This window comes from Epinephelus lanceolatus, chromosome 23, assembly GCF_041903045.1.
Source record: "Epinephelus lanceolatus isolate andai-2023 chromosome 23, ASM4190304v1, whole genome shotgun sequence".
Lineage (NCBI taxonomy): Eukaryota > Metazoa > Chordata > Actinopteri > Perciformes > Serranidae > Epinephelus > Epinephelus lanceolatus.
In genome coordinates this window covers 509,094-534,638 of record NC_135756.1, presented here as the reverse complement: position 1 = coordinate 534,638, position 25,545 = coordinate 509,094, and the positions used below count along the sequence as shown (strand labels likewise).

The following is a 25,545-nucleotide window of genomic DNA, read 5'->3' as shown; positions in this document are numbered from 1 at the left end:
AGTGAAGCTGTTTGTCTGTACGTCAGTGAAGCTGTTTGTCTGTACGTCAGTGAAGCTGTTTGTCTGTACGTCAGTGAAGCTGTTTGTCTGTCCATTAGTGAAGCTGTTTGTCTGTACGTCAGTGAAGCTGTTTGTCTGTACGTCAGTGAAGCTGTGTGTCTGTACGTCAGTGAAGCTGTTTGTCTGTACGTCAGTGAAGCTGTTTGTCTGTACGTCAGTGAAGCTGTTTGTCTGTACGTCAGTGAAGCTGTTTGTCTGTACGTCAGTGAAGCTGTTTGTCTGTACGTCAGTGAAGCTGTGTGTCTGTACGTCAGTGAAGCTGTTTGTCTGTACGTCAGTGAAGCTGTTTGTCTGTACGTCAGTGAAGCTGTTTGTCTGTCCATTAGTGAAGCTGTTTGTCTGTCCATCAGTGAAGCTGTGTGTCTGTACGTCAGTGAAGCTGTTTGTCTGTACGTCAGTGAAGCTGTTTGTCTGTCCATTAGTGAAGCTGTTTGTCTGTCCATCAGTGAGGCTGTGTGTCTGTACATCAGTGAAGCTGTTTGTCTGTACGTCAGTGAAGCTGTGTGTCTGTACGTCAGTGAAGCTGTTTGTCTGTACGTCAGTGAAGCTGTGTGTCTGTACGTCAGTGAGGCTGTTTGTCTGTACGTCAGTGAAGCTGTTTGTCTGTCCATTAGTGAAGCTGTTTGTCTGTACGTCAGTGAAGCTGTTTGTCTGTCCATTAGTGAAGCTGTTTGTCTGTACGTCAGTGAAGCTGTTTGTCTGTACGTCAGTGAAGCTGTTTGTCTGTACGTCAGTGAAGCTGTTTGTCTGTCCATTAGTGAAGCTGTTTGTCTGTACGTCAGTGAAGCTGTTTGTCTGTCCATTAGTGAAGCTGTTTGTCTGTACGTCAGTGAAGCTGTTTGTCTGTACGTCAGTGAAGCTGTTTGTCTGTCCATTAGTGAAGCTGTTTGTCTGTCCATCAGTGAAGCTGTTTGTCTGTCCATTAGTGAAGCTGTTTGTCTGTCCATCAGTGAAGCTGTTTGTCTGTCCATTAGTGAAGCTGTTTGTCTGTCCATTAGTGAAGCTGTTTGTCTGTCCATTAGTGAAGCTGTTTGTCTGTACGTCAGTGAAGCTGTTTGTCTGTCCATTAGTGAAGCTGTTTGTCTGTACGTCAGTGAAGCTGTTTGTCTGTCCATTAGTGAAGCTGTTTGTCTGTCCATCAGTGAGGCTGTGTGTCTGTACGTCAGTGAAGCTGTTTGTCTGTCCATTAGTGAAGCTGTTTGTCTGTACGTCAGTGAGGCTGTTTTTTCTGTCCATCAGTGAGGCTGTGTGTCTGTCCATCAGTGAGGCTGTTTGTCTGTACATCAGTGAGGCTTTTTGTCTGTCCATCAGTGAGGCTGTGTGTCTGTCCATCAGTGAGGCTGTGTGTCTGTACGTCAGTGAAGCTGTTTGTCTGTACGTCAGTGAGGCTGTTTGTCTGTCCATCAGTGAGGCTGTGTGTGTCTGTCCATCAGTGAGGCTGTTTGTCTGTACGTCAGTGAGGCTGTGTGTCTGTCCATCAGTGAGGCTGTTTGTCTGTCCATCAGTGAGGCTGTGTGTCTGTCCATCAGTGAGGCTGTTTGTCTGTACGTCAGTGAGGCTGTGTGTCTGTCCATCAGTGAGGCTGTTTGTCTGTCCATCAGTGAGGCTGTGTGTCTGTCCATCAGTGAGGCTGTGTGTCTGTACATCAGTGAAGCTGTTTGTCTGTACGTCAGTGAAGCTGTTTGTCTGTACGTCAGTGAGGCTGTTTGTCTGTACGTCAGTGAAGCTGTTTGTCTGTCCATCAGTGAGGCTGTTTGTCTGTCCATCAGTGAAGCTGTTTGTCTGTCCATCAGTGAGGCTGTTTGTCTGTACATCAGTGAAGCTGTTTGTCTGTCCATCAGTGAAGCTGTTTGTCTGTCCATCAGTGAGGCTGTGTGTCTGTACATCAGTGAAGCTGTTTGTCTGTACGTCAGTGAAGCTGTGTGTCTGTACGTCAGTGAAGCTGTTTGTCTGTACGTCAGTGAAGCTGTTTGTCTGTCCATCAGTGAGGCTGTTTGTCTGTACGTCAGTGAAGCTGTTTGTCTGTCCATTAGTGAAGCTGTGTGTCTGTACGTCAGTGAAGCTGTTTGTCTGTACGTCAGTGAAGCTGTTTGTCTGTACGTCAGTGAAGCTGTTTGTCTGTCCATTAGTGAAGCTGTTTGTCTGTACGTCAGTGAAGCTGTTTGTCTGTCCATTAGTGAAGCTGTTTGTCTGTACGTCAGTGAAGCTGTTTGTCTGTCCATTAGTGAAGCTGTTTGTCTGTCCATCAGTGAGGCTGTGTGTCTGTACGTCAGTGAAGCTGTTTGTCTGTCCATTAGTGAAGCTGTTTGTCTGTACGTCAGTGAGGCTGTGTGTCTGTCCATCAGTGAGGCTGTTTGTCTGTACATCAGTGAGGCTGTTTGTCTGTCCATCAGTGAGGCTGTTTTTTTTGTCCATCAGTGAGGCTGTTTGTCTGTACATCAGTGAGGCTGTGTGTCTGTCCATCAGTGAGGCTGTTTTTTCTGTCCATCAGTGAGGCTGTGTGTCTGTCCATCAGTGAGGCTGTGTGTCTGTCCATCAGTGAGGCTTTTTGTCTGTCCATCAGTGAGGCTGTGTGTCTGTCCATCAGTGAGGCTGTGTGTCTGTACGTCAGTGAAGCTGTTTGTCTGTACGTCAGTGAGGCTGTTTGTCTGTCCATCAGTGAGGCTGTGTGTCTGTACGTCAGTGAGGCTGTGTGTCTGTCCATCAGTGAGGCTGTTTGTCTGTCCATCAGTGAGGCTGTGTGTCTGTCCATCAGTGAGGCTGTGTGTCTGTCCATCAGTGAGGCTGTTTGTCTGTCCATCAGTGAGGCTGTTTGTCTGTACATCAGTGAGGCTGTTTGTCTGTCCATCAGTGAGGCTGTGTGTCTGTCCATCAGTGAGGCTGTTTGTCTGTCCATCAGTGAGGCTGTGTGTCTGTCCATCAGTGAGGCTGTGTGTCTGTCCATCAGTGAGGCTGTTTGTCTGTCCATCAGTGAGGCTGTGTGTCTGTACGTCAGTGAGGCTTTTTGTCTGTCCGTCAGTGAGGCTTTTTGTCTGTCCATCAGTGAGGCTGTTTGTCTGTCCGTCAGTGAGGCTTTTTGTCTGTCCATCAGTGAGGCTGTTTGTCTGTCCATCAGTGAGGCTGTGTGTCTGTCCATCAGTGAGGCTGTTTGTCTGTACGTCAGTGAGGCTGTTTGTCTGTCCATCAGTGAGGCTGTGTGTCTGTCCATCAGTGAGGCTGTTTGTCTGTCCATCAGTGAGGCTGTTTGTCTGTCCATCAGTGAGGCTGTGTGTCTGTCCATCAGTGAGGCTGTTTGTCTGTCCATTAGTGAGGCTGTGTGTCTGTACGTCAGTGAGGCTGTTTGTCTGTCCGTCAGTGAGGCTGTGTGTCTGTCCATCAGTGAGGCTGTGTGTCTGTCCATCAGTGAGGCTGTTTGTCTGTCCATTAGTGAGGCTGTGTGTCTGTACGTCAGTGAGGCTGTTTGTCTGTCCATCAGTGAGGCTGTGTGTCTGTCCATCAGTGAGGCTGTTTGTCTGTCCATCAGTGAGGCTGTTTGTCTGTCCATCAGTGAGGCTGTTTGTCTGTCCATCAGTGAGGCTGTGTGTCTGTCCATCAGTGAGGCTGTTTGTCTGTCCATCAGTGAGGCTGTTTGTCTGTCCATCAGTGAGGCTGTGTGTCTGTCCATCAGTGAGGCTGTTTGTCTGTACTCTGATCGCTCTCTGCTGATGAAAATAAAAATGTTTCCTCCTCAAACCTCTCCACAGTGAGTCCAGTGTGGAAATATGGACGAATAATAACAGATATCTGTAATTAATTTAAGATCGTCTTCTGTCCCATCTGTTTTTTTTTTCAACTTCGTTTTTTTCCTGTTTTTTAATGTTAATTATTCCTTCATGTATTAACAGGTGATTATTAATTATATAAACGTAGATCATGAGGACTTTAATTTACTCTTTAGTGTCACTGCACGTGCTCCAAGACTACACTCACCACTGGAGGGAGGAATAGAGTTGGTGTGTGTGTGTGTGTGTGTGTGTGTGTGTGTGTAAAACACTGAGAGACAGTTTCATTGACTTTAACCCCCAACACACACACACACACACACACACACACGTATATATAAACAGGGTGTGTGTGTGTTTTCCAGAAATAACTCAGCCTTCAGAGTGTTTCAGCGGGAGGGAGGAGGAGGAGGAGGAGGAGGAGGAGGAGGTGCTGACCTCCTACTGAGCAGCAGGATCAGAGTTTTACAGTCCAGACTGAAGACCAGGACGCAGACTGATCCTGGATCAGAGGAGAGGAGTTAAAGCAGAGAGGAAGAGGACTGAAACCTGACCTCCTCCTCTTCTCCTCCTCTTCTTCTCCTCCTCCTCCTGCTGCTGCTGCTGCAGACTGAGAGTTAACTCAAACCAGATGGTCTCTGTTTTTAACTTCTCTGTGACGACACAAACTTCTCTCCGCGCGGAGCCGTGACCGCAGCTCAGTCTAACGGAGTGTGTGTCCTGATCAGCTGACAGGACGGAGGACAGAGACAGCAGACACTGGGACACAGCAGGAGGACACTCCGAGGAGTCTTCTGTCCATCTCTAGAGCACATGATGTCCATGAGGAGGAGGCAACATGCAGCTCGGCTGCTCTGATACCAGCTCCTCTGCTCCTGGGATCAGCCCGCTGCGCACCCAGACTCCGCCTGGACTATCACTGATTTAAGACCGGACTCGGTTTTTACCGGACCCTCTTTGGGTTCACATGAGACTGGACTCTGTTTCAGACTCTGAAGGATCCTCCTGTAAATTCGGCTCCGGTCTGATCCATCAGAAACCTCCTTATCTTCCTAACTCAACAGTCCCGTTACTTTGATGTGCGGAGGGAACTTTAGCGAGGAGCCTTCAGAGAGGAGATGAAGGAGATGAAGGAGATGAAGGTGATGAAGGTGATGAAGAGGAGGGAGGTGAAGTGATGCGGTGCCTCCTGGCTTCAGCCGGGATGCTGCTCCGCCGCCGCTCCTGCTCCTGCTCCGGGCCGCTGCTGCTCCTGCTCGGGGTGTCGGTGTGTCTCTTCTACCAGACCCTGATGGTGGCCCGGAACCGGCTCCGCTCCGGACACCAGCAGCCCGCAGCCGCCCCCGACACCCGGGTCCTGATGGAGGAGGAGACCAGGAGGGTCATCGCTGCTCTGGAGACTCTGCAGGTGGGTTTACCTGGCCTCCAGGTGTGTGTTCACCTGTGAAGATGCTGATGTGACCTGCAGCAGATGTTTAACTGTCACACTCCTGACTGAGTTTTTAAACTGCTTCACCAAACTCCATTTAAATTTCTCGCATTTAAAGGTTATTTTATTGATAAATATACGATATGACGTCATCACATCATCGGATAGTATCGTTTTACAGTCCTTCAGATCTCCTCACAAATTCTGCTTCTTCCACCAGCAGCCTGACAGATTTTTAAAGAATAAATGAACTCCCAGTTTTAAAGAAACTCCAGGTGTTTAATGTGCAACAGTTTTCCAGAGCTTTCTGCTGAGGAAGACTGTGGAACTGACTGAAAGCTCTGGGAAGAGTTTGAGTTCACTTGTTGTAGTTTTATCCAACTCCAGCTGTTTGACACACACACTGACTGATTCATCACTGTACTTATTTAATTTCAGCATTTACCTTTAACAAACTTAACATGATAAACGTGTTAATCACCAAACCTCACTGACAGTCCTGACGTTTTAAAATTAGTTTGGTCGATGCAAAGTTTTTCTTGCACTGACGAGCTGAGCAGAGACTTTGTCAGACTCTCATGGGTCCATCTGTGAATTCAGCTTGAATATAATGCGTCAATATCATTTTTAATTTCAACTAAACCAACTAAATGTGTCTCCATCATGCAGCTGGACTCACTCACAGAGCTACTGTGGCACCAAACCTCATCTGGAAACAGGACATTTTAGGATTTTGTAGACCTGTAAATATGGAGTCAGAGACATTTGGCCTCAATATAATAATAATAATAATAATAATAATAATAATAATAATAATAATAATAATAATAATAAAAAATTATACATTTATTTGATACAGCAGCTTTCACAGAAATGGAATTCACAAAATAAGATCAATAAAAACAAAACACAGAGCAGATACACATCAGGAGACACACAGAGGACAGTTAAGGGTGGTCTTTAAACTAAACCAGTCACTAAAAAACACTGGCTGAACTATCATTAGCCCAGTTTCGGGTCAAACTGACTTCTGTCACTCAGTGTAATGTTCAAGTGTGTTGGTGAAACAGTGGACGCCACAGTCTGACCTGCGTGATGACATCAGAGTCGATGAAAAACCTGCTGCACAATGTTTCAGGTTGGCGACCGAAACAGACGTAGCGTTAACGTTAGCTTGTGGTCAAGATGGCGGAGCTGTGTCCTGCTGCTGCCCCGTTAAACATGTTAATGGAGCACCGGTGTCTCTGCGCGGCAGTCCCAGCTCACTGACAGCGCCGGGTAACATTACTTAAAACTGATGTTAGTCATGTGGTGACGTTACACTTTAGCAGCGGTGTTGAGATGACGTTAAACAAAGCACCAGTTTCACTGGCGCTGATATCTTAGAATGACTAACGTTAACGTAACGTTAATAAGGCCTTTGATCCCACTGATCAAGTGTCTGACGTTAACGGATAAAATAACGTAAATGTAAAGAGAGGGTTAACGTTAGCGACTGATGTACACCAACCGTTAGCTTAGCTGACTGATGCTAACGTTAGTAGATTATAAAGACTTTGGTTCATTTAGTGGAAATTTATTTATATTAAAATCGGCCAATCGTTAATTTCAATCAGTAAATAATGTGAGTTTAACATTAACGTACGTTCAGCACACAGCTCTTCTCACAATTTGCACGATGAAGGGGTGGAGTCAAGGCGGGAAAATGACCCAGTGATGGTGAAGACAAACCAGTCACATGTGTACTGGGCCAACAGGTCAGAGATGTGAACCAGTGTTTGGATCATTATTCATTTAGAGTTTAATCTCTGGTCTGATGAGAGCAGCTCAGTGGATCTGTCATCCTGTCAGAGACATGTGTTGAGCCTTTAACCCTTAAACTGACAGATTTGAGGACGGACCTCTGAATGGACAGTGTCCCTCAGGAGGACAGACAGTGTCCCTCAGGAGGACAGACAGTGTCCCTCAGGAGGACAGACAGTGTCCCTCAGGAGTATAAAGAGGCATCATGGTGGTCCGTGCTGCCTTCAGGCTCCTCCTGTCTCATTGTTGCAGTATTTTTAGATGGTGACAGATCAATGGCCGCGTGCAGCTGGGTTTTATTTTACCACAGGATGATTGACAGCTGCAGGGACCAATCAGATCACAGTATCCCGTCAGTATTTGTGTGCTGGGTATTTTAAGTGTGTCCTGCTGCTCAGTGTCCCTGATATAAATATTTGTGTCATTAATCAGCCCAGGATCCAGTTACTGACAGATACTGAGTGTAAACTGACACACACACACACACACACACACACACACACACTGTCAGGTTGTTAATCTTGTCAGTTTAGTTGGTTAAACTGGAGCTGATCCTGTTTTATGAGCTCTGTGACTGTGAGGAGACGTCAGCTCTGTGAACGTGTGTGTGTGTGTGTGTGTGTGTGTGTGTGTGTGTACACGTGCAGGTTTGAGTGTGTCCAGGTGTGTTTTTACACCTTAAACATGTGAGTATTGTCCTCTACGATAGGTGGAGATATGCCCCCTTTCAGCTTGTTAGTATTGGACCTTTTTCCTGTTGACCTATTACGTCACAGACCAAACAATGGACAAACAAGTTAGCTACGGTTAGCTAGCAGCTAACTGCTACCATGGTGGACAACTTTACAGCTCTGTACATTTGGTCCGTCCAAAAAGTCACGGCTCTGGATGTAGATTTCTCCATGTTGTTACCGGCTTCTTCTTCTCTTACACATTTAATGCTATTGGACTTCCGGGTCAAAGCCCGGGGCGGAAACTGTGGAGCATGCTCAGAGCGCCTCGGCCAGTTTGGGTCTGATTGACTGTATACATGCAGGAGTCACATGATCTGGGTGTGTTAGTCCCACTGTGACACATTCACTGCAGGAACATTTCACTCACACTGACATGTTTACGTCTGTTTTAAAAGTCCGGTTTAAGTCAGACTAACATGTTTACGTCTGTTTTGAAAGTCCGGTTTAAGACACACTAACATGTTTACGTGTATTTTAAAAGTCCGGTTTAAGTCGCACTAACATGTTTACGTCTGTTTTAAAAGTCCGGTTTAAGACACACTAACATGTTTACGTCTGTTTTGAAAGTCCGGTTTAAGTCGCACTAACATGTTTACGTGTATTTTGAAAGTCCGGTTTAAGTCGCACTAACATGTTTACGTGTGTTTTAAAAGTCCGGTTTAAGTCGCACTAACATGTTTACGTGTATTTTGAAAGTCCAATTTAAGTCGGACTAACATGTTTACGTGTATTTTGAAAGTCCAGTTTAAGTCACGTTAACATTTTTACGTGTATTTTGAAAGTCCGGTTTAAGTCGCACTAACATTTTTACGTGTATTTTGAAAGTCTGGTTTAAGTCACATTAACATTTTTACGTGTATTTTGAAAGTCCGGTTTAAGTCGGACTAACATTTTTACGTGTATTTTGAAAGTCCGGTTTAAATCGCACTAACATGTTTACGTGTATTTTGAAAGTCTGCTGTAAGTCGCACTAACATTTTTACGTGTATTTTGAAAGTCTGGTTTAAGTCGCACTAACATGTTTACGTCTGTTTTGAAAGTCCGGTTTAAGTCGGACTAACATGTTTACGTCTGTTTTGAAAGTCCGGTTTAAGTCGGACTAACATGTTTACGTCTGTTTTAAAAGTCCGGTTTAAGTCGGACTAACATGTTTACGTCTGTTTTAAAAGTCCGGTTTAAGTCGGACTAACATGTTTACGTCTGTTTTGAAAGTCCGGTTTAAGTCGGACTAACATGTTTACGTCTGTTTTAAAAGTCCGGTTTATGTTGGGACGTTTAAACCAGTTCAGAGTGTTTTCACAGCTGCAGCTGAAACTGGTTTCACTCTCTGATGTCTCACCAATAAAATCATGTTCATATTCTAACTTGTACTCTGCAGGAACTCAAAGCATCAGAGGACAAACTAAATATTTGTGTCCTGGGTCAGTGGGAACTCTTCATATGTCTTTATGTTTAATAAGTTTAACTGATGATGAATGTAAATCTCTAAATCTCTTTCCTCAAAATATCAGTAAATACCAGTCAGTTTGATATTAAACTGTTGACATGTTGTAAAGAGATGATGACGCTTGGTGTGAAACAGGAAGTGAACACACAGTTCAGGTCAGATTTTAATACACACTGTAAACACACACACACACACGCACACACACACACACACACACACACAGAAACATGACGGAGGTCTGTTAGAGACCTCAGATCAGCGGCTGTAGAGTCAGCCGAGTGCTGACAGACAAGTCATGTGACCAGAGCCTCAGGTCATGTGATGATGATGATGAAGACTCGCTTCATCAGTCAGTGGAATGAGACCTCATTAGAGTTTCTGTTGGTGGACACAGAGTTCAGCTTCGTCCTCCTTCACGGACTGAACGCAGTACGATTACTCTGATTGCTTGTACTCTGATTACTTTTACTGCAGGACATGTTCAGCTGCAGTTTCTGGTTCACACTTTTAATCTATAATCAATAATCAGGTCATTTAACATGAACTACAACAAGAACTTATTTAACAGAACTGAAGTTAATATTATGTTTTATGACTTTATTCTTTACATGTTTATCATGACTGATTAATGACTGAATGATTTGAATGTTTATCAGTTGAACTGATTTATTTCTGTACTTAAATCAAACTCTAAATTTCTCAGGTTCAGTAACTCGTTAAAATGATTCAGAAATGGCCGACGTGTTAAAATAAAGAATATAAACATTAAATTATTTTAATGACACGTTTGAGTCCCTCAGTGTCTCTGCGAGAGTGTGAAGAAGTCAGACAGGAAACAGTTTGACTGCCAGCGTCTGTGAACTGACCTCAGATCTGATCTGAATACTGAAACACACACAGAGTGGAGTAAACAACAACAAGTCAACAAACAAACATGTCAGAGCGCTCCTTGTCTGTCTGCAGGGGAACTTTCTTCTTCTGTGGTTTCAGACTAACTGACGCTCTCTGGTGTTTCATGTCTTCCATCAGAGACTGTGACGACGTTTAAAGGCTCAGTTTGTCAAAGCAGTGTCACTGTTGAACTACAGCACACGCACACACGCACACATGCACACGCACACTTACATACACACACACGATACATATTAACACAGAGTGTGTGGCCTGTATCTGTAATATTATTTTTCAGCCAACAGATGTTTAGTTATCGACCTGGAGTGTGAAAGTGTTTTTTATGTTGCAGATGAGCTCATTATACAGTGAATGAGTGAATGAGTTCTTACACAGTCACAGTGACTGGCAGCAGGTCAGAGTGAGCGGGGCTACAGGAGCTGTTGGCTGTTGTCACTGAATCCCTCAGGACTTATATTTAGACCCTGTTATCTGAAACACACACACACTGAGACACACACACGCACACACACACACACACACACACACAGTCAGTTTAATTTCAGGTGATTAAAATGATTGATCAGGTTAAATCTTCAGCACATTAACACTTTATATTTGATCATTAACGCTGATATTAATCTGTTCAACATATTTTAGTTTAAATATCTCAAACAGCTGAACTCCTGATTTGACTCATTCATGTCTGAAACATGAGGAGCAGCATGTTAACATGTTAACAGAGTGTATTACAGACACATAACAACATGGCTGATTATTTAGATCAGTTAAATTCTTCCTGTTGAAACAATAAATCAGTGAAATTAAAAAGTAAACAGAGTTTGTTCTGAGCTGTCAACTAAAGTGTCGCAGCATGCAGAGCGTGATAATCCTGTGTCATACCTGTAAATCATCCTGAGGATCATGTGTTAGTCAAACAGCAGACATAAGGTCAGGATGAAGCTCCGTCCTCGTCTTCATCACCTCCTCCTCTGACTCCTGCAGGACAGGATGTCTCATTCTGTCTCGTCTCTCACACATCTGATCCTAAATGTCAAACTGCAGACCGCCGCTCTGTCAGAGACACACTGAGTACTCAGCTCCAGAGTAACTAACACAACACAGTCAGAGTACTGCTGTAACAGGAACAGGTCCTGCATCAAAGTAAAGGTTCATGGGTACTGTCAGGGACGTGTGGTTAAAGTATGTTTCCTCTGTTTAAACGAAAATATGAGAGAAGTTTAGAGGAACCCCTGTCGGCCCTCTCTCAGCTCTCTGTCAGCCCTGTGTCATCCTGCTATCGGCCCTCTGTCGGCCCTCTGCTCGCTCTCTGTCGGCCCGCTCTGTGTCGGCCCACTGTCGGACCTCTGTCTGCCTCCTGTCGGTGCTCTGTCAACCCACTGTCAACCCACTGTTGGCCCTCTGTCAGCCCTCTCTCAGCTCTCTGTCAGCCCTGTGTGGTCCTGCTATCGGCCCTCTCTCGGCCCTCTGTCGTTCCACTATCGGCCCTCTGTCGGCCCTCTGCCCGCTCTCTGTTGGCCCGCTCTGTGCCGGCCCACTGTTGGACCTCTGTCTGCCTCCTGTCAGTGCTCTGTCGACCCACTGTTGGCCCTCTGTCTGCCCTCTCTCGGCTCTCTGTCGGCCCTGTGTTGTCCTGCTATCGGCCCTCTCTTGGCCCTCTGTCGTTCCACTATCGGCCCGCTCTGTGTCGGCCCACTATTGGACCTCTGTCTGCCTCCTGTCGGTGCTCTGTCAGCCCACTGTCGGCCCTCTGTCTGCCCTGTGTCGTCCTGCTATCGTCCCTCTTTCGGCTCTCTGTCAGCCCTCTGTTGTTCCGCTATCGGCCCTCTGTCAGCCCTCTGTCGTTCCGCTATCGGCCCTCTGTCGGCCCTCTGTCGACCCACTGTTGGCCCTCTGTCGGCCCTCTGCTGTCCCTCTGCTGTCCCTCTGTCGGCCCTTTGTCGGCCTTCTGTCTGCCCTCTGCCGGCCCTCTGTCGGCCCTCTTCAGCAGCCACGAGGATTAAATTAATTTTGACTCATAAGTATGAATAAAATTTGTTGACAACAGCCCCGTCACAGAGTGTCAGACTCTCCTAACTCCGTCACGTCATGAGCCCACACCCTGGTTTCCTCTTAGTTTCTCTGTGTGATGTTAAAGTGATAACAGGTCAGCAGGATAATCTGCAGCTTGTGTGTTAACATGCCGTTACGTCATTGTTCCACCGATATCATTAAGTTATAATTGTTGTTGTGGTCATCTGAGTGGACGCTTCAGTCTGAGCTGATATGAACAGACGTTTGTTTTATACTCAGAAGAAGAAGAAGAAGAAGAAGAAGAAGAAGAAGAAGAGAGAGCTGGAGTCAGTTCAGAGTCTGTTGACCCACAGAGATCAGTGTGATGGAAACATGAGGAGGAGGAGCAGGAGCAGGAGGAGGAGCGTCCACGTTTCCTCTCACATGGAAACAGTTAGTGAGCTCTGACAGATTGACCAGAGTTCAGACTGAAGAATCTACGTGTGGTTTTTACTGCTGAGGAGCTGCAGACTGGTTCAGCTCAGAGAGACGAAGATTATCAGTGACTGAACATCAGCTGTTTGTGTCTTTAATATGTTTACAGGAAAAAGATCCTTCATGTAGAGTGAACAAAAAGACAAATAAAAAACAGCTCAGATTGTGTCTCCTTCCTGTCAGTAACCTGCAGCAGACAGAAGTCAGACCTCTGACACATCATCATCATTTCAATCACTCTGCAGCAGCAGTCGCTTTTTTTATTCCTCCAGTCTGTGTGCTAAGCTAGGCTAACAGTTTCCCTCTGCCTCCAGTCTGTGTGCTAAGCTAGGCTAACACAGGGTATCAGACAGTGAGCTGGGGGTTTGTCAGGAGGGTGAATAACAAGCATCGCGTCTCTCCTCAGGTCCAGGTCTGGTCCCAGCAGCCCCCCCGGCGGCGGCGGGCCGTGGTTCTGACAGGTCGTCACCAGCTCTCTGACCCTGAGGTCCAGCTGTACCAGCAGGTCCTGAAGAACCTGGACTACCAGGTCCAACTGTCCAGATACGCTGAGACCAGCAGCGTCCTCACAACCAATCATGGTAACAATCACACACGCTGCTGTTTTTATATTTAAATGAGTGAACATGTGAAAAATACAAAGGCTGCAACTCCTGGACTGAGACACATTATAACATTCACCAAGGTCTGATGGGAACTGTAGTCAGACAGGTTTATTCTCAACAGAAACAAATATATAAATGTAAAAATCAAACTGATATTTTCTGTTTTTACATCATTAAGTTTCTAAACATTTACACAGAAGTTTGATTCATGTTCAGACACACTGATGTTTGTCTCTACAGATCTGAGGCCACAGGAAACACTTTACTGTGTGTGTGTGTGTGTGTGTGTGTGTGTTAATGTGTGTCCTGCAGGGTGGAGACTTCCTGTCAGCAGCTGCAGGACAAAATGGAGACACAGTTTAAAGCTTTGTTCAACAGAAACAGCAGAAAGTTTAACTGTAGTTCATAAAAACATTTTAAATCTTTATTTAAAACGCCCGTCAGAAATCAGGTCTTTATTTAGTGTCTGAAAACGTCTCATCAACAAACTGTCCTCTGAAACACACTCTGACTCTGAACCCACCAAAACATCATAAACAACAGGTGTGTAAACAGAGGGGGCGGGGCCTAATGCTCCTACCAGCAGGTGAAGAAGAAGAAAGAGTCTTTATGACCTCATAAATCACAGAGAGAGCAGCTGCTCCTCACTCACATGGTTCAGTCCATCACTGACAGACCCTCTGTGGTCACATGGTTCCGAGGTCGACACTTGTTTGTTTTGCTATGGAAGCTAACGTTAGCTAATGTGCTAAAAAGTTAGCGTTGCAGAGAAATCCAATCTTCCTCTTAATCCCTCCCCAGTTTCTGATGAGGTGGACATGATAACCCTTAATACACATAACCTTATTCATCCCTACAACAGGAAATACTTTTTCCCTAACCTGATATGAAGTGTGCGCTGCACATGTGAGCATTTTTGATGATGGCCTCCGTCCAGTCCTTTGGTCTTATCACATTTAACCATAGTTGTCTTTGTTTTTGTTGACGGGCAGTGGCGGCTGGTTTTGAGTGTTACTGGTGTGTAACTGTGGTGTTACTGGTGTGTAACTGTGGTGTTACTGGTGTGTAACTGTGGTGTTACTGGTCCTCTGCAGTCTCCCTCTGTGTTGTTGGAGAAACTTCTCTGCAGAGACCAAAACAGTGGAGTCTTGAGCCAAAGCTCACAGCAGAGCCTTTCCTGTTTCCTCCACAATCACTTCCACATGTTCCCTCTGTGTGTGTCTCCATATTTGGTCAAAGTGTTTCCTGTTTCTCTCCCTCTTTGTGTCTGCTGTTCTTTTTTTGTCTAAGCTTTACCCTGCGTCTGTCGACAGTGAGCTGAAATAAAGGTTGTTAACTTTAATCACATGTTTCAGACCAACGTTCATGTCGTCATCTCTGTGTTTTGACTGTGAGACGCAGTGAGAGGCTGAACTTTAATCCGTCTGCTCGTCTTTTCTTTACTTTCATAGTGCTCATTTTAACTTAACGTCCTTAAACTCATCTAAATAAATAGTGTAGGAGCAGAAGAAGACGGAGGAGGAGGGAGTACTCTGATATAAAGTAAAAGTACAAACACCACAGGGTACAAATACTCTGTTCATCAGTTTCTGGAAAAAACTGATGGGTCAGAAACACGACTGCAGTGTTTTGTGGGAAAACTCCATTAAAGTACTTATTTTACTTAACTGCAATGTCTGAGTAAATGTACTCAGTTACATCAACAGTTGGCTGCAGAGGAAGAATCTGCAGCAGTGATTCATTCTCTGTGGTTACAGGTGTAACTTCCTGTCTGTGTCTCCGTGGTTACAGGTGTGGTTACAGGTGTAACTTCCTGTCTGTGTCTCCGTGGTTACAGACGTGGTTACAGGTGTAACTTCCTGTCTGTGTCTCCGTGGTTACAGGTGTGGTTACAGGTGTAACTTCCTGTCTGTGTCTCGGTGGTTACAGGTGTGGTTTCAGGTGTAATTTCCTGTTTGTGTGTTTCCAGGTGTGAGTGGGTGGAGCCTGCTGCTGTGTCTCAGTAGTTCGGAGAGAAGCTGTCTGAGGAGGATCTCCTTCTCTCACGTGCAGCACCATCAGACGGTGAGACTCACCTGTGCGCCACAGACTGACTGATGGTCACATGACGTCACCTGAGTCACTGTGGACTCACCTGTGTCTCTGTGTCTGCAGGTGAACCTGTTGCCGGGGGTGATGGAGGCGTTCTCTGATGCAGGTGGAGGTCTCTGTCACTTCTACACTCGCTCACACCTGACAGGGTCTGAATTACCCATGAGGCCACATGCCTGTGGATCGATCAGTCAGAAGCTTCAGGTTCCTGAGGACTCAGTGGGAGGCGACAGGTGAGAATATTGTCAGAGCATCACAGGTGAGCTTCACCTGACAGGATATCACAGGTGAGCTCCACCTGACACAGGTGAGCTCCACCTGACAGGATATCACAGGTGAGCTCCGCCTGACAGGATATCACAGGTGAGCTCCACCTGACACAGGTGAGCTCCACCTGACAGGATATCACAGGTGAGCTCCGCCTGACAGGATATCACAGGTGAGCTCCACCTGACACAGGTGAGCTCCGCCTGACAGGATATCACAGGTGAGCTCCACCTGACACAGGTGAGCTCCACCTGACACAGGTGAGCTCCACCTGACAGGATATCACAGGTGAGCTCCGCCTGACAGGATATCACAGGTGAGCTCCACCTGACACAGGTGAGCTCCGCCTGACAGGATATCACAGGTGAGCTCCACCTGACACAGGTGAGCTCCGCCTGACAGGATATCACAGGTGAGCTCCACCTGACAGGATATCACAGGTGAGCTCCACCTGACACAGGTGAGCTCCACCTGACAGGATATCACAGGTGAGCTCCACCTGACACAGGTGAGCTCCACCTGACAGGATATCACAGGTGAGCTCCGCCTGACAGGATATCACAGGTGAGCTCCACCTGACACAGGTGAGCTCCGCCTGACAGGATATCACAGGTGAGCTCCACCTGACACAGGTGAGCTCCGCCTGACAGGATATCACAGGTGAGCTCCACCTGACACAGGTGAGCTCCACCTGACAGGATATCACAGGTGAGCTCCACCTGACACAGGTGAGCTCCGCCTGACAGGATATCACAGGTGAGCTCCACCTGACAGGATATCACAGGTGAGCTCCACCTGACAGGATATCACAGGTGAGCTCCACCTGACACAGGTGAGCTCCGCCTGACAGGATATCACAGGTGAGCTCCGCCTGACAGGATATCACAGGTGAGCTCCACCTGACACAGGTGAGCTCCACCTGACACAGGTGAGCTCCGCCTGACAGGATATCACAGGTGAGCTCCACCTGACACAGGTGAGCTCCGCCTGACAGGATATCACAGGTGAGCTCCACCTGACAGGATATCACAGGTGAGCTCCACCTGACAGGATATCACAGGTGAGCTCCACCTGACACAGGTGAGCTCCGCCTGACAGGATATCACAGGTGAGCTCCACCTGACAGGATATCACAGGTGAGCTCCACCTGACACAGGTGAGCTCCACCTGACAGGATATCACAGGTGAGCTCCACCTGACAGGATATCACAGGTGAGCTCCACCTGATCTCCTGAGAACTGTTCCTCTTCTATTGTCTGACAGTCACTCACCTGTTGGAGCTCCACCTCCTGCTCTGGTTGCCATGGTGAATGTTTACATCCTGGTGACCTCCATGAAGCCACTTACTTCCTTCCTGCATGACATCAGTGTGGTAACAACCAATCAGGAGCAGCAGGGACGACCCACAAAGGTAGAACACCTGGATTTGTTTTATTTTATCATATTTATTCATTTTGTTTTAATTTTTTATGTTTCATTTGTTTATTTTTTGAATCAATATTCTTTTCTCTTATTAATTTAGCTTTTAATTTATTTTATTTTATTATGTTTTATTTGCTCTTTTATTTTTTATTTTTTGTTGTTTCATTTGTTTGATTTTATCAGTTTTCTTTTACTAATTTTGTTTTTTATTTATTTGCTTGTATTTATTTTATCTTACTTATTTTGTTACGTATTATTTTATTTATGTGAGTTTGTGTTTTGAATGAACTGAACCTTTTCCTCTGCTGGTCTCTGCCGCCCTCTGTTGGTCTCTGCCGGTCTCTGCTGGTCTCTGCCGCCCTCTGTTGGTCTCTGCTGGTCTCACCTTCACCTCTCAGCTCAGGAACTTCCTGCTGCAGCAGGTGGGCCCGACCACCTCCCATGAGGCTTTGGGGCAGGTGAAGAAGGTGATAGGTGAGGTGCTGCAGGCCGCCATGTTGACCAATGAGAAACAACAAATGAACGGGTAAATCATCCTCTCTGTACTTCCTGTTTTAATCATCAGCACCTGAGTCCACTGTCCAATCAGCTGCATCAGTTTGATTGATCTCATTAAGGTCGTTCAGAGTTTCTCTGATTAATTAGTCCCGCTGAAGACTGTGTTTTATTCTGAAGGGCTCCTGTAGGTGTGATGAACTCTGTGAGCTTAATTCAGGTTTTAGAAGTTCAAACTCTGAATAGCCAGACAGGAAGTATTGAATGAATTTCAAAGTAAACGTCAGGAGAAATGTTGTTGTTTATTTATTTTTTTGTGTCTCTAAAACGTGTTGCATCAATGAAAGCAGAGACATTTCTCTAGACTTTTACTTTGGCGGGACGCTGCTTCCTCATCCTCACTTTGATGAACAGAAAAACTCTATAATGAGAAAAAGACTTTTATTTTGACAGGAACTGTGTTAATGTCTCCTTTGGTCCTGTTTTTGTTTGTTTTATTTTGAAAGTCTGATCTCTTCCTGCAGCAGCTGAGGGATGTTGTGGATTATTGGTGGATTATTGATGGATTATTGATGAATTATTGATGGATTATTGATGGATTATTGGTGGATTATTGATGGATTAATGGGGGATTATTAATTAATTATTGATGGATTATTGATGGATTATTGGTGGATTAATGGTGGATTATTAATTAATTATTGATGGATTATTGATGGATTATTGGTGGATTATTGATGGATTATTAATTATTGATGGATTATTGGTGGATTATTGATGGATTATTGGTGGATTATTGGTGGATTACTGATGGATTATTAATTAATTATTGATGGATTATTGATGGATTATTGGTGGATTATTGATGGATTATTAATTAATTATTGATGGATTATTGATGGATTATTGGTGGATTATTGATGGATTAATGGTGGATTATTAATTAATTATTGATGGATTATTGATGGATTATTGGTGGATTAATGGTGGATTATTAATTAATTATTGATGGATTATTGGTGGATTATTGATGGATTATTAATTATTGATGGATTATTGATGGATTATTGGTGGATTATTGATGGATTATTGGTGGATTATTGGTGGATTACTGATGGATTATTAATTAATTATTGATGGATTATTGATGGATTATTGGTGGATTATTGATGGATTATTAATTAATTATTGATGGATTATTGATGGATTATTGATGGATTATTGGTGGATTATTGATGGATTAATGGGGGATTATTAATTAATTATTGATGGATTATTGGTGGATTAATGGTGGATTATTAATTAATTATTGATGGATTATTGATGGATTATTGGTGGATTATTGATGGATTATTAATTATTGATGGATTATTGGTGGATTATTGATGGATTATTGGTGGATTATTGGTGGATTATTGATGGATTATTGGTGGATTATTGATGGATTAATGGGGGATTATTAATTAATTATTGATGGATTATTGATGGATTATTGGTGGATTAATGGTGGATTATTAATTAATTATTGATGGATTATTGATGGATTATTGGTGGATTATTGATGGATTATTAATTATTGATGGATTATTGGTGGATTATTGATGGATTATTGGTGGATTATTGGTGGATTACTGATGGATTATTAATTAATTATTGATGGATTATTGATGGATTATTGGTGGATTATTGATGGATTATTAATTAATTATTGATGGATTATTGATGGATTATTGGTGGATTATTGATGGATTAATGGTGGATTATTAATTAATTATTGATGGATTATTGATGGATTATTGGTGGATTAATGGTGGATTATTAATTAATTATTGATGGATTATTGGTGGATTATTGATGGATTATTAATTATTGATGGATTATTGATGGATTATTGGTGGATTATTGATGGATTATTGGTGGATTATTGGTGGATTACTGATGGATTATTAATTAATTATTGATGGATTATTGATGGATTATTGGTGGATTATTGATGGATTATTAATTAATTATTGATGGATTATTGGTGGATTATTGATGGATTATTGGTGGATTATTGATGGATTAATGGGGGATTATTAATTAATTATTGATGGATTATTGGTGGATTAATGGTGGATTATTAATTAATTATTGATGGATTATTGATGGATTATTGGTGGATTATTGATGGATTATTAATTATTGATGGATTATTGGTGGATTATTGATGGATTATTGGTGGATTATTGGTGGATTACTGATGGATTATTAATTAATTATTGATGGATTATTGATGGATTATTGGTGGATTATTGATGGATTATTAATTAATTATTGATGGATTATTGATGGATTATTGGTGGATTATTGATGGATTAATGGTGGATTATTAATTAATTATTGATGGATTATTGATGGATTATTGGTGGATTAATGGTGGATTATTAATTAATTATTGATGGATTATTGGTGGATTATTGATGGATTATTAATTATTGATGGATTATTGATGGATTATTGGTGGATTATTGATGGATTATTGGTGGATTATTGGTGGATTACTGATGGATTATTAATTAATTATTGATGGATTATTGATGGATTATTGGTGGATTATTGATGGATTATTAATTAATTATTGATGGATTATTGATGGATTAATGGTGGATTATTGATGGATTATTAATTAATTATTGATGGATTATTGATGGATTATTGGTGGATTATTGATGGATTATTAATTAAGTATTGATGGATTATTGATGGATTATTGGTGTATTATTGATGAATTATTGATGGATTATTGGTGGATTATTGATGGATTATTAATTAATTATTGATGGATTATTGATGGATTATTGGTGGATTATTGATGGATTAATGGTGGATTATTAATTAATTATTGATGGATTATTGATGGATTATTGGTGGATTAATGGTGGATTATTAATTAATTATTGATGGATTATTGGTGGATTATTGATGGATTATTAATTATTGATGGATTATTGATGGATTATTGGTGGATTATTGATGGATTATTGGTGGATTATTGGTGGATTACTGATGGATTATTAATTAATTATTGATGGATTATTGATGGATTATTGGTGGATTATTGATGGATTATTAATTAATTATTGATGGATTATTGGTGGATTATTGATGGATTATTGGTGGATTATTGATGGATTAATGGGGGATTATTAATTAATTATTGATGGATTATTGATGGATTATTGGTGGATTAATGGTGGATTATTAATTAATTATTGATGGATTATTGATGGATTATTGGTGGATTATTGATGGATTATTAATTATTGATGGATTATTGGTGGATTATTGATGGATTATTGGTGGATTATTGGTGGATTACTGATGGATTATTGCTGGATCATTGATGGATTATTGATGGATTAATTGTGGATTATTAATTAATTATTGATGAATTATTGATGGATTATTGGTGGATTATTGATGGATTAATGGTGGATTATTGATGGATCATTGGTGGATTATTGATGGATTATTAATTAATTATTGATGGATTATTGATGGATTATTGGTGGATTATTGATGTATTATTAAGTATTGATGGATTATTGATGAATTATTGATGGATTATTGATGAATTATTGATGAATTATTGATGGATTATTGTTGGATTATTGTTGGATTATTGCTGGATTATTGCTGGATCATTGATGGATTATTGATGGATTAATTGTGGATTATTAATTAATTATTGATGGATTATTGATGAATTATTGATGGATTATTGGTGGATTATTGATGGATTAATGGTGGATCATTGATGGATTATTGATGGATTACTGGTGTATTATTAATTAATTATTAATGGATTATTGGTGGATTATTGATGGACCCTTGGTGGATCATTGATGGATTATTGATGGATTATTGACTGATCATTAACTGATAGCTGACTGTGTTTCAGGTGTGTGTTGTGTTACCAGCTGTTGACCTTCACTCTGCTGTTCAGCGGCTCCGTCACACCTGTCGTCGTCCAGGTAACACACACACACACACACACACACTGTCAGACACATGGTGTTTCAGGTTGTTTCATTAGAACAAATGAAACCAGCTGATGTTTGACGAGTTCAGACAGAGGACAGATGTGTCCGTCAGTCATGTGACCTGTCAGAGGGGTCTCCACCCTCAGGTTGAGAACCACAGTGACTCAGTGTAATAACTATAAACACACTGAGCTCTGATCTCTGTCCTGCTTTTATTTTGAAAACACCCTGAGCAGGAGCCTGTTTGTTGTCACATGAAGATGAAGATGATGATGATGACTTATTGAAACAGAATAAAGAGTGTGTTGTTCCTGTGACGATCACAGCTGATCTGTGATCAGTGAAGCAGCTGAAGAACATCATCATCATCCCATCATCATCATCATCATCACACAGACGAGGGTTGTGGTGTCCCTCAGAGACTCAGTCCTGGACACTTTGTCTCGTCTCTCTGTGAACACACCGTCCTCTGCTGTCTGCACGTGTGTTTCACCAGACGCAGCGGAGAAATGTTAAATCACAATTTGCAGAAGAGACTGATTAGGCAGTGTCACCGTTGCTATGGTTACAGAGGCTCTGACCTGCAGGAGCACCATGAGCGCGCTCACTGACCCACTGACTGACCCGGGTGTTAAACTACTGAGTTTATGGATTAATAAAGTCTCACGTGTGTCTGATTCTGTTTCCGTATGTCAGTCCGTGTGGCGCTGGACGCACATGTATGAGCTCTGTCACTCTCCCACAGTGAGACAGGAACTGATGCAGAAACCTTCAGTCAGTGTGCATGTGGGCATGTGTGCTCGCTCCACCACTCAGCAGAGCTGTCAGTTACAAGTACCGTTTTACAGACGGTGCAGGACATGTGTGTCATCACAAGATGAAGAGCAGCGACAGAATGGATCAGATCTGAGCGACATTAAAAGGACCATCGTTTATTAATGTCTCTAGATTGACTCGTTTCACTCAGTCAGAGAACACTAGGAGAGCGTCAACATTAAATTATTGTTCCCCCATTCAGGTTAGCAGAGCACTAAACAGGAAGTAGACAGCTCAGCCAGGGGAAGTCTCCAGTGCACCTGATCTGTGGGGCCTCAGGAACTGAGTGCCCCCTAGTGGCCACTGACAGTACTGCAGTAACTGGTATGATGGTATGATTATGCGTGTGTGAACTTTACACACAGGAAGTTGAACTTTCTTGGCTTCATGCACCACTGAGTAACTCTGAGTGAAATGAACAAGGTCCTGCCTCCAACGCCGTGTCCAGGTCTCTTCATACGTCCATATGTTCCAACTCTCTGACTGTGATGACTGAACCTTCTGGGTACCCATAGTGCACTTTGTCAGGGTCAGTGTGGACGCAGAGATGCAGCATTACATCATCTTTTAATAACTTCTCAAATCTGCAAACACAAAGGATGCATTCACTGTCCCTTAAGACCTTTCCTCCTCTCCTTTCCTAGCCTTCTGTGTCGCCTCCTTCATTTCCTAATTCCTCATTTTCTTATTTGTCCTGTTCTTTCCTACTTCCTTCTGGTCTTTTCCTTTCCTTCGTTTCCTTCTTATTTCCTTCATGAACTTGTCTTCCCTTCTTTTCTTTCCTTTCCTTCCTACCTCCTGATAGACTTCCTTATCTCTCCTACCTCCTCCTTTGCTTCCTTCTCTCCTTCCTCTTTTATTGACAGATGATGAGTATATCATTATTTTACATCTTCAGGTGGACAGACTGTCCTCAGATCAGTTCTCCTTCAGGTGTACCGACGGTAAACGTCCAGCAGAGGTCAGCGAGTCCTCAGCTGCTCTGTGATTGGTCAGCAGGATGTCTCTGTTCTTCTTCAGGTGGAGACTGACCTGACGTTTTCTTCTCTGAGCGACGACACGTTTGACGGACAGATCACCAAAGACCTGATCCTGGAGGACACGCTGCACTTCCTGCTGCCCACGCACGCCCACCTGTCCTCAGAGACTCACCTGTCCTCAGAGACTCACCTGTCCTCAGAGACACACACTCAGACGGAGGGGAGACAGGTGAGAGTCAGTTTCATTTACAGTGAAAAGAAATAAATTATTTTTTAAAATGATCTGAAATAGAATAAAAAACTTCTCAGATCAGGTTTTTTTTCTCAGTTTCAGGATGTTTTAATATCAGTTTGTTAAAAATAAATATTTATTTATTTATTCTAGAAAATAAAAATGTTAGAAAATCTTTTTAAAGCAGATTTGTGTTTACAGATTAAAAAAAAATAATTAAGTATTAAATTTTTTAAAGATGCTGAAGAAGCTTAAAGTGTATTTGTTTTGTTCTGTCTGTCTGTGTGTGCGCAGTACGGTGGCTGCAGAGGGACACACGGGGTCTGTCTGTCAGAGAACGAGTTTCTTCTTCTGCTCCAGTTTCAGAGACAGATGAAGATGCCTTCAGGTTTCCAGCTGGTAACGAACATTTGTTTATTTTAATGTGAAAAATATGTGTTTTATTTTGACGGCACAGTTGGATGATGATGTCATCATACAGTACATGCCAAAAGTTTGGACACACCTTCTCATTCAATGCGTTTTCTTTATTTTCATGACTATTTACATTGTAGATTCTAACTGGAGGCATCAAAACTATGAATGAACACATGTGGAGTTATGTACTTAACAAAAAAAGGTGAAATAACTGAAAACATGTTTTATATTCTAGTTTCTTCAAAATAGCCACCCTTTGCTCTGATTACTGCTTTGCACACTCTTGGCATTCTCTCCATGAGCTTCAAGAGGTAGTCACCTGAAATGGTTTTCCAACAGTCTTGAAGGAGTTCCCAGAGGTGTTTAGCACTTGTTGGCCCCTTTGCCTTCACTCTGCGGTCCAGCTCACCCCAAACCATCTGGATTTGGTTCAGGTCCGGTGACTGTGGAGGCCAGGTCATCTGCCGCAGCACTCCATCACTCTCCTTCTTGGTCAAATAGCCCTTACACAGCCTGGAGGTGTGTTTGGGGTCATTGTCCTGTTGAAAAATAAATGATCGTCCAACTAAACGCAAACCGGATGGGATGGCATGTCGCTGCAGGATGCTGTGGTAGCCATGCTGGTTCAGTGTGCCTTCAATTTTGAATAAATCCCCAACAGTGTCACCAGCAAAACACCCCCACACCATCACACCTCCTCCTCCATGCTTCACAGTGGGAACCAGGCATGTGGAATCCATCCGTTCACCTTTTCTGCGTCTCACAAAGACACGGCGGTTGGAACCAAAGATCTCAAATTTGGACTCATCAGACCAAAGCACAGATTTCCACTGGTCTAATGTCCATTCCTTGTGTTTCTTGGCCCAAACAAATCTCTTCTGCTTGTTGCCTCTCCTTAGCAGTGGTTTCCTAGCAGCTATTTGACCATGAAGGCCTGATTGGCGCAGTCTCCTCTTAACAGTTGTTCTAGAGATGGGTCTGCTGCTAGAACTCTGTGTGGCATTCATCTGGTCTCTGATCTGAGCTGCTGTTAACTTGCCATTTCTGAGGCTGGTGACTCGGATGAACTTATCCTCAGAAGCAGAGGTGACTCTTGGTCTTCCTTTCCTGGGTCGGTCCTCATGTGTGCCAGTTTCGTTGTAGCGCTTGATGGTTTTTGCGACTCCACTTGGGGACACATTTAAAGTTTTTGCAATTTTCCGGACTGACTGACCTTCATTTCTTAAAGTAATGATGGCCACTCGTTTTTCTTTAGTTAGCTGATTGGTTCTTGCCATAATATGAATTTTAACAGTTGTCCAATAGGGCTGTCGGCTGTGTATTAACCTGACTTCTGCACAACACAACTGATGGTCCCAACCCCATTGATAAAGCAAGAAATTCCACTAATTAACCCTGATAAGGCACACCTGTGAAGTGGAAACCATTTCAGGTGACTACCTCTTGAAGCTCATGGAGAGAATGCCAAGAGTGTGCAAAGCAGTAATCAGAGCAAAGGGTGGCTATTTTGAAGAAACTAGAATATAAAACATGTTTTCAGTTATTTCACCTTTTTTTGTTAA

The 25,545-nt window shown here is 43.1% G+C and overlaps 1 protein-coding gene across 1 annotated transcript in view; it reads left to right on the top strand.

Annotated features, from left to right (window-relative positions):
- Positions 1-4,253: 4,253 nt before the first annotated feature.
- cped1 (cadherin-like and PC-esterase domain containing 1) overlaps positions 4,254-25,545 on the top strand; it is a 36,399-nt gene continuing 15,107 nt past the window's right edge. The window contains exons 1-9 of the mRNA XM_033614872.2: positions 4,254-5,229; positions 13,040-13,214; positions 15,208-15,302; positions 15,393-15,562; positions 16,860-17,007; positions 17,417-17,544; positions 21,457-21,529; positions 23,375-23,563; positions 23,861-23,965. Of these exons, the coding sequence (XP_033470763.1) occupies positions 4,999-5,229; positions 13,040-13,214; positions 15,208-15,302; positions 15,393-15,562; positions 16,860-17,007; positions 17,417-17,544; positions 21,457-21,529; positions 23,375-23,563; positions 23,861-23,965 (1,314 nt within the window). The 5' untranslated portion in view covers positions 4,254-4,998. The remainder of the gene's footprint in view (positions 5,230-13,039; positions 13,215-15,207; positions 15,303-15,392; positions 15,563-16,859; positions 17,008-17,416; positions 17,545-21,456; positions 21,530-23,374; positions 23,564-23,860; positions 23,966-25,545) is intronic.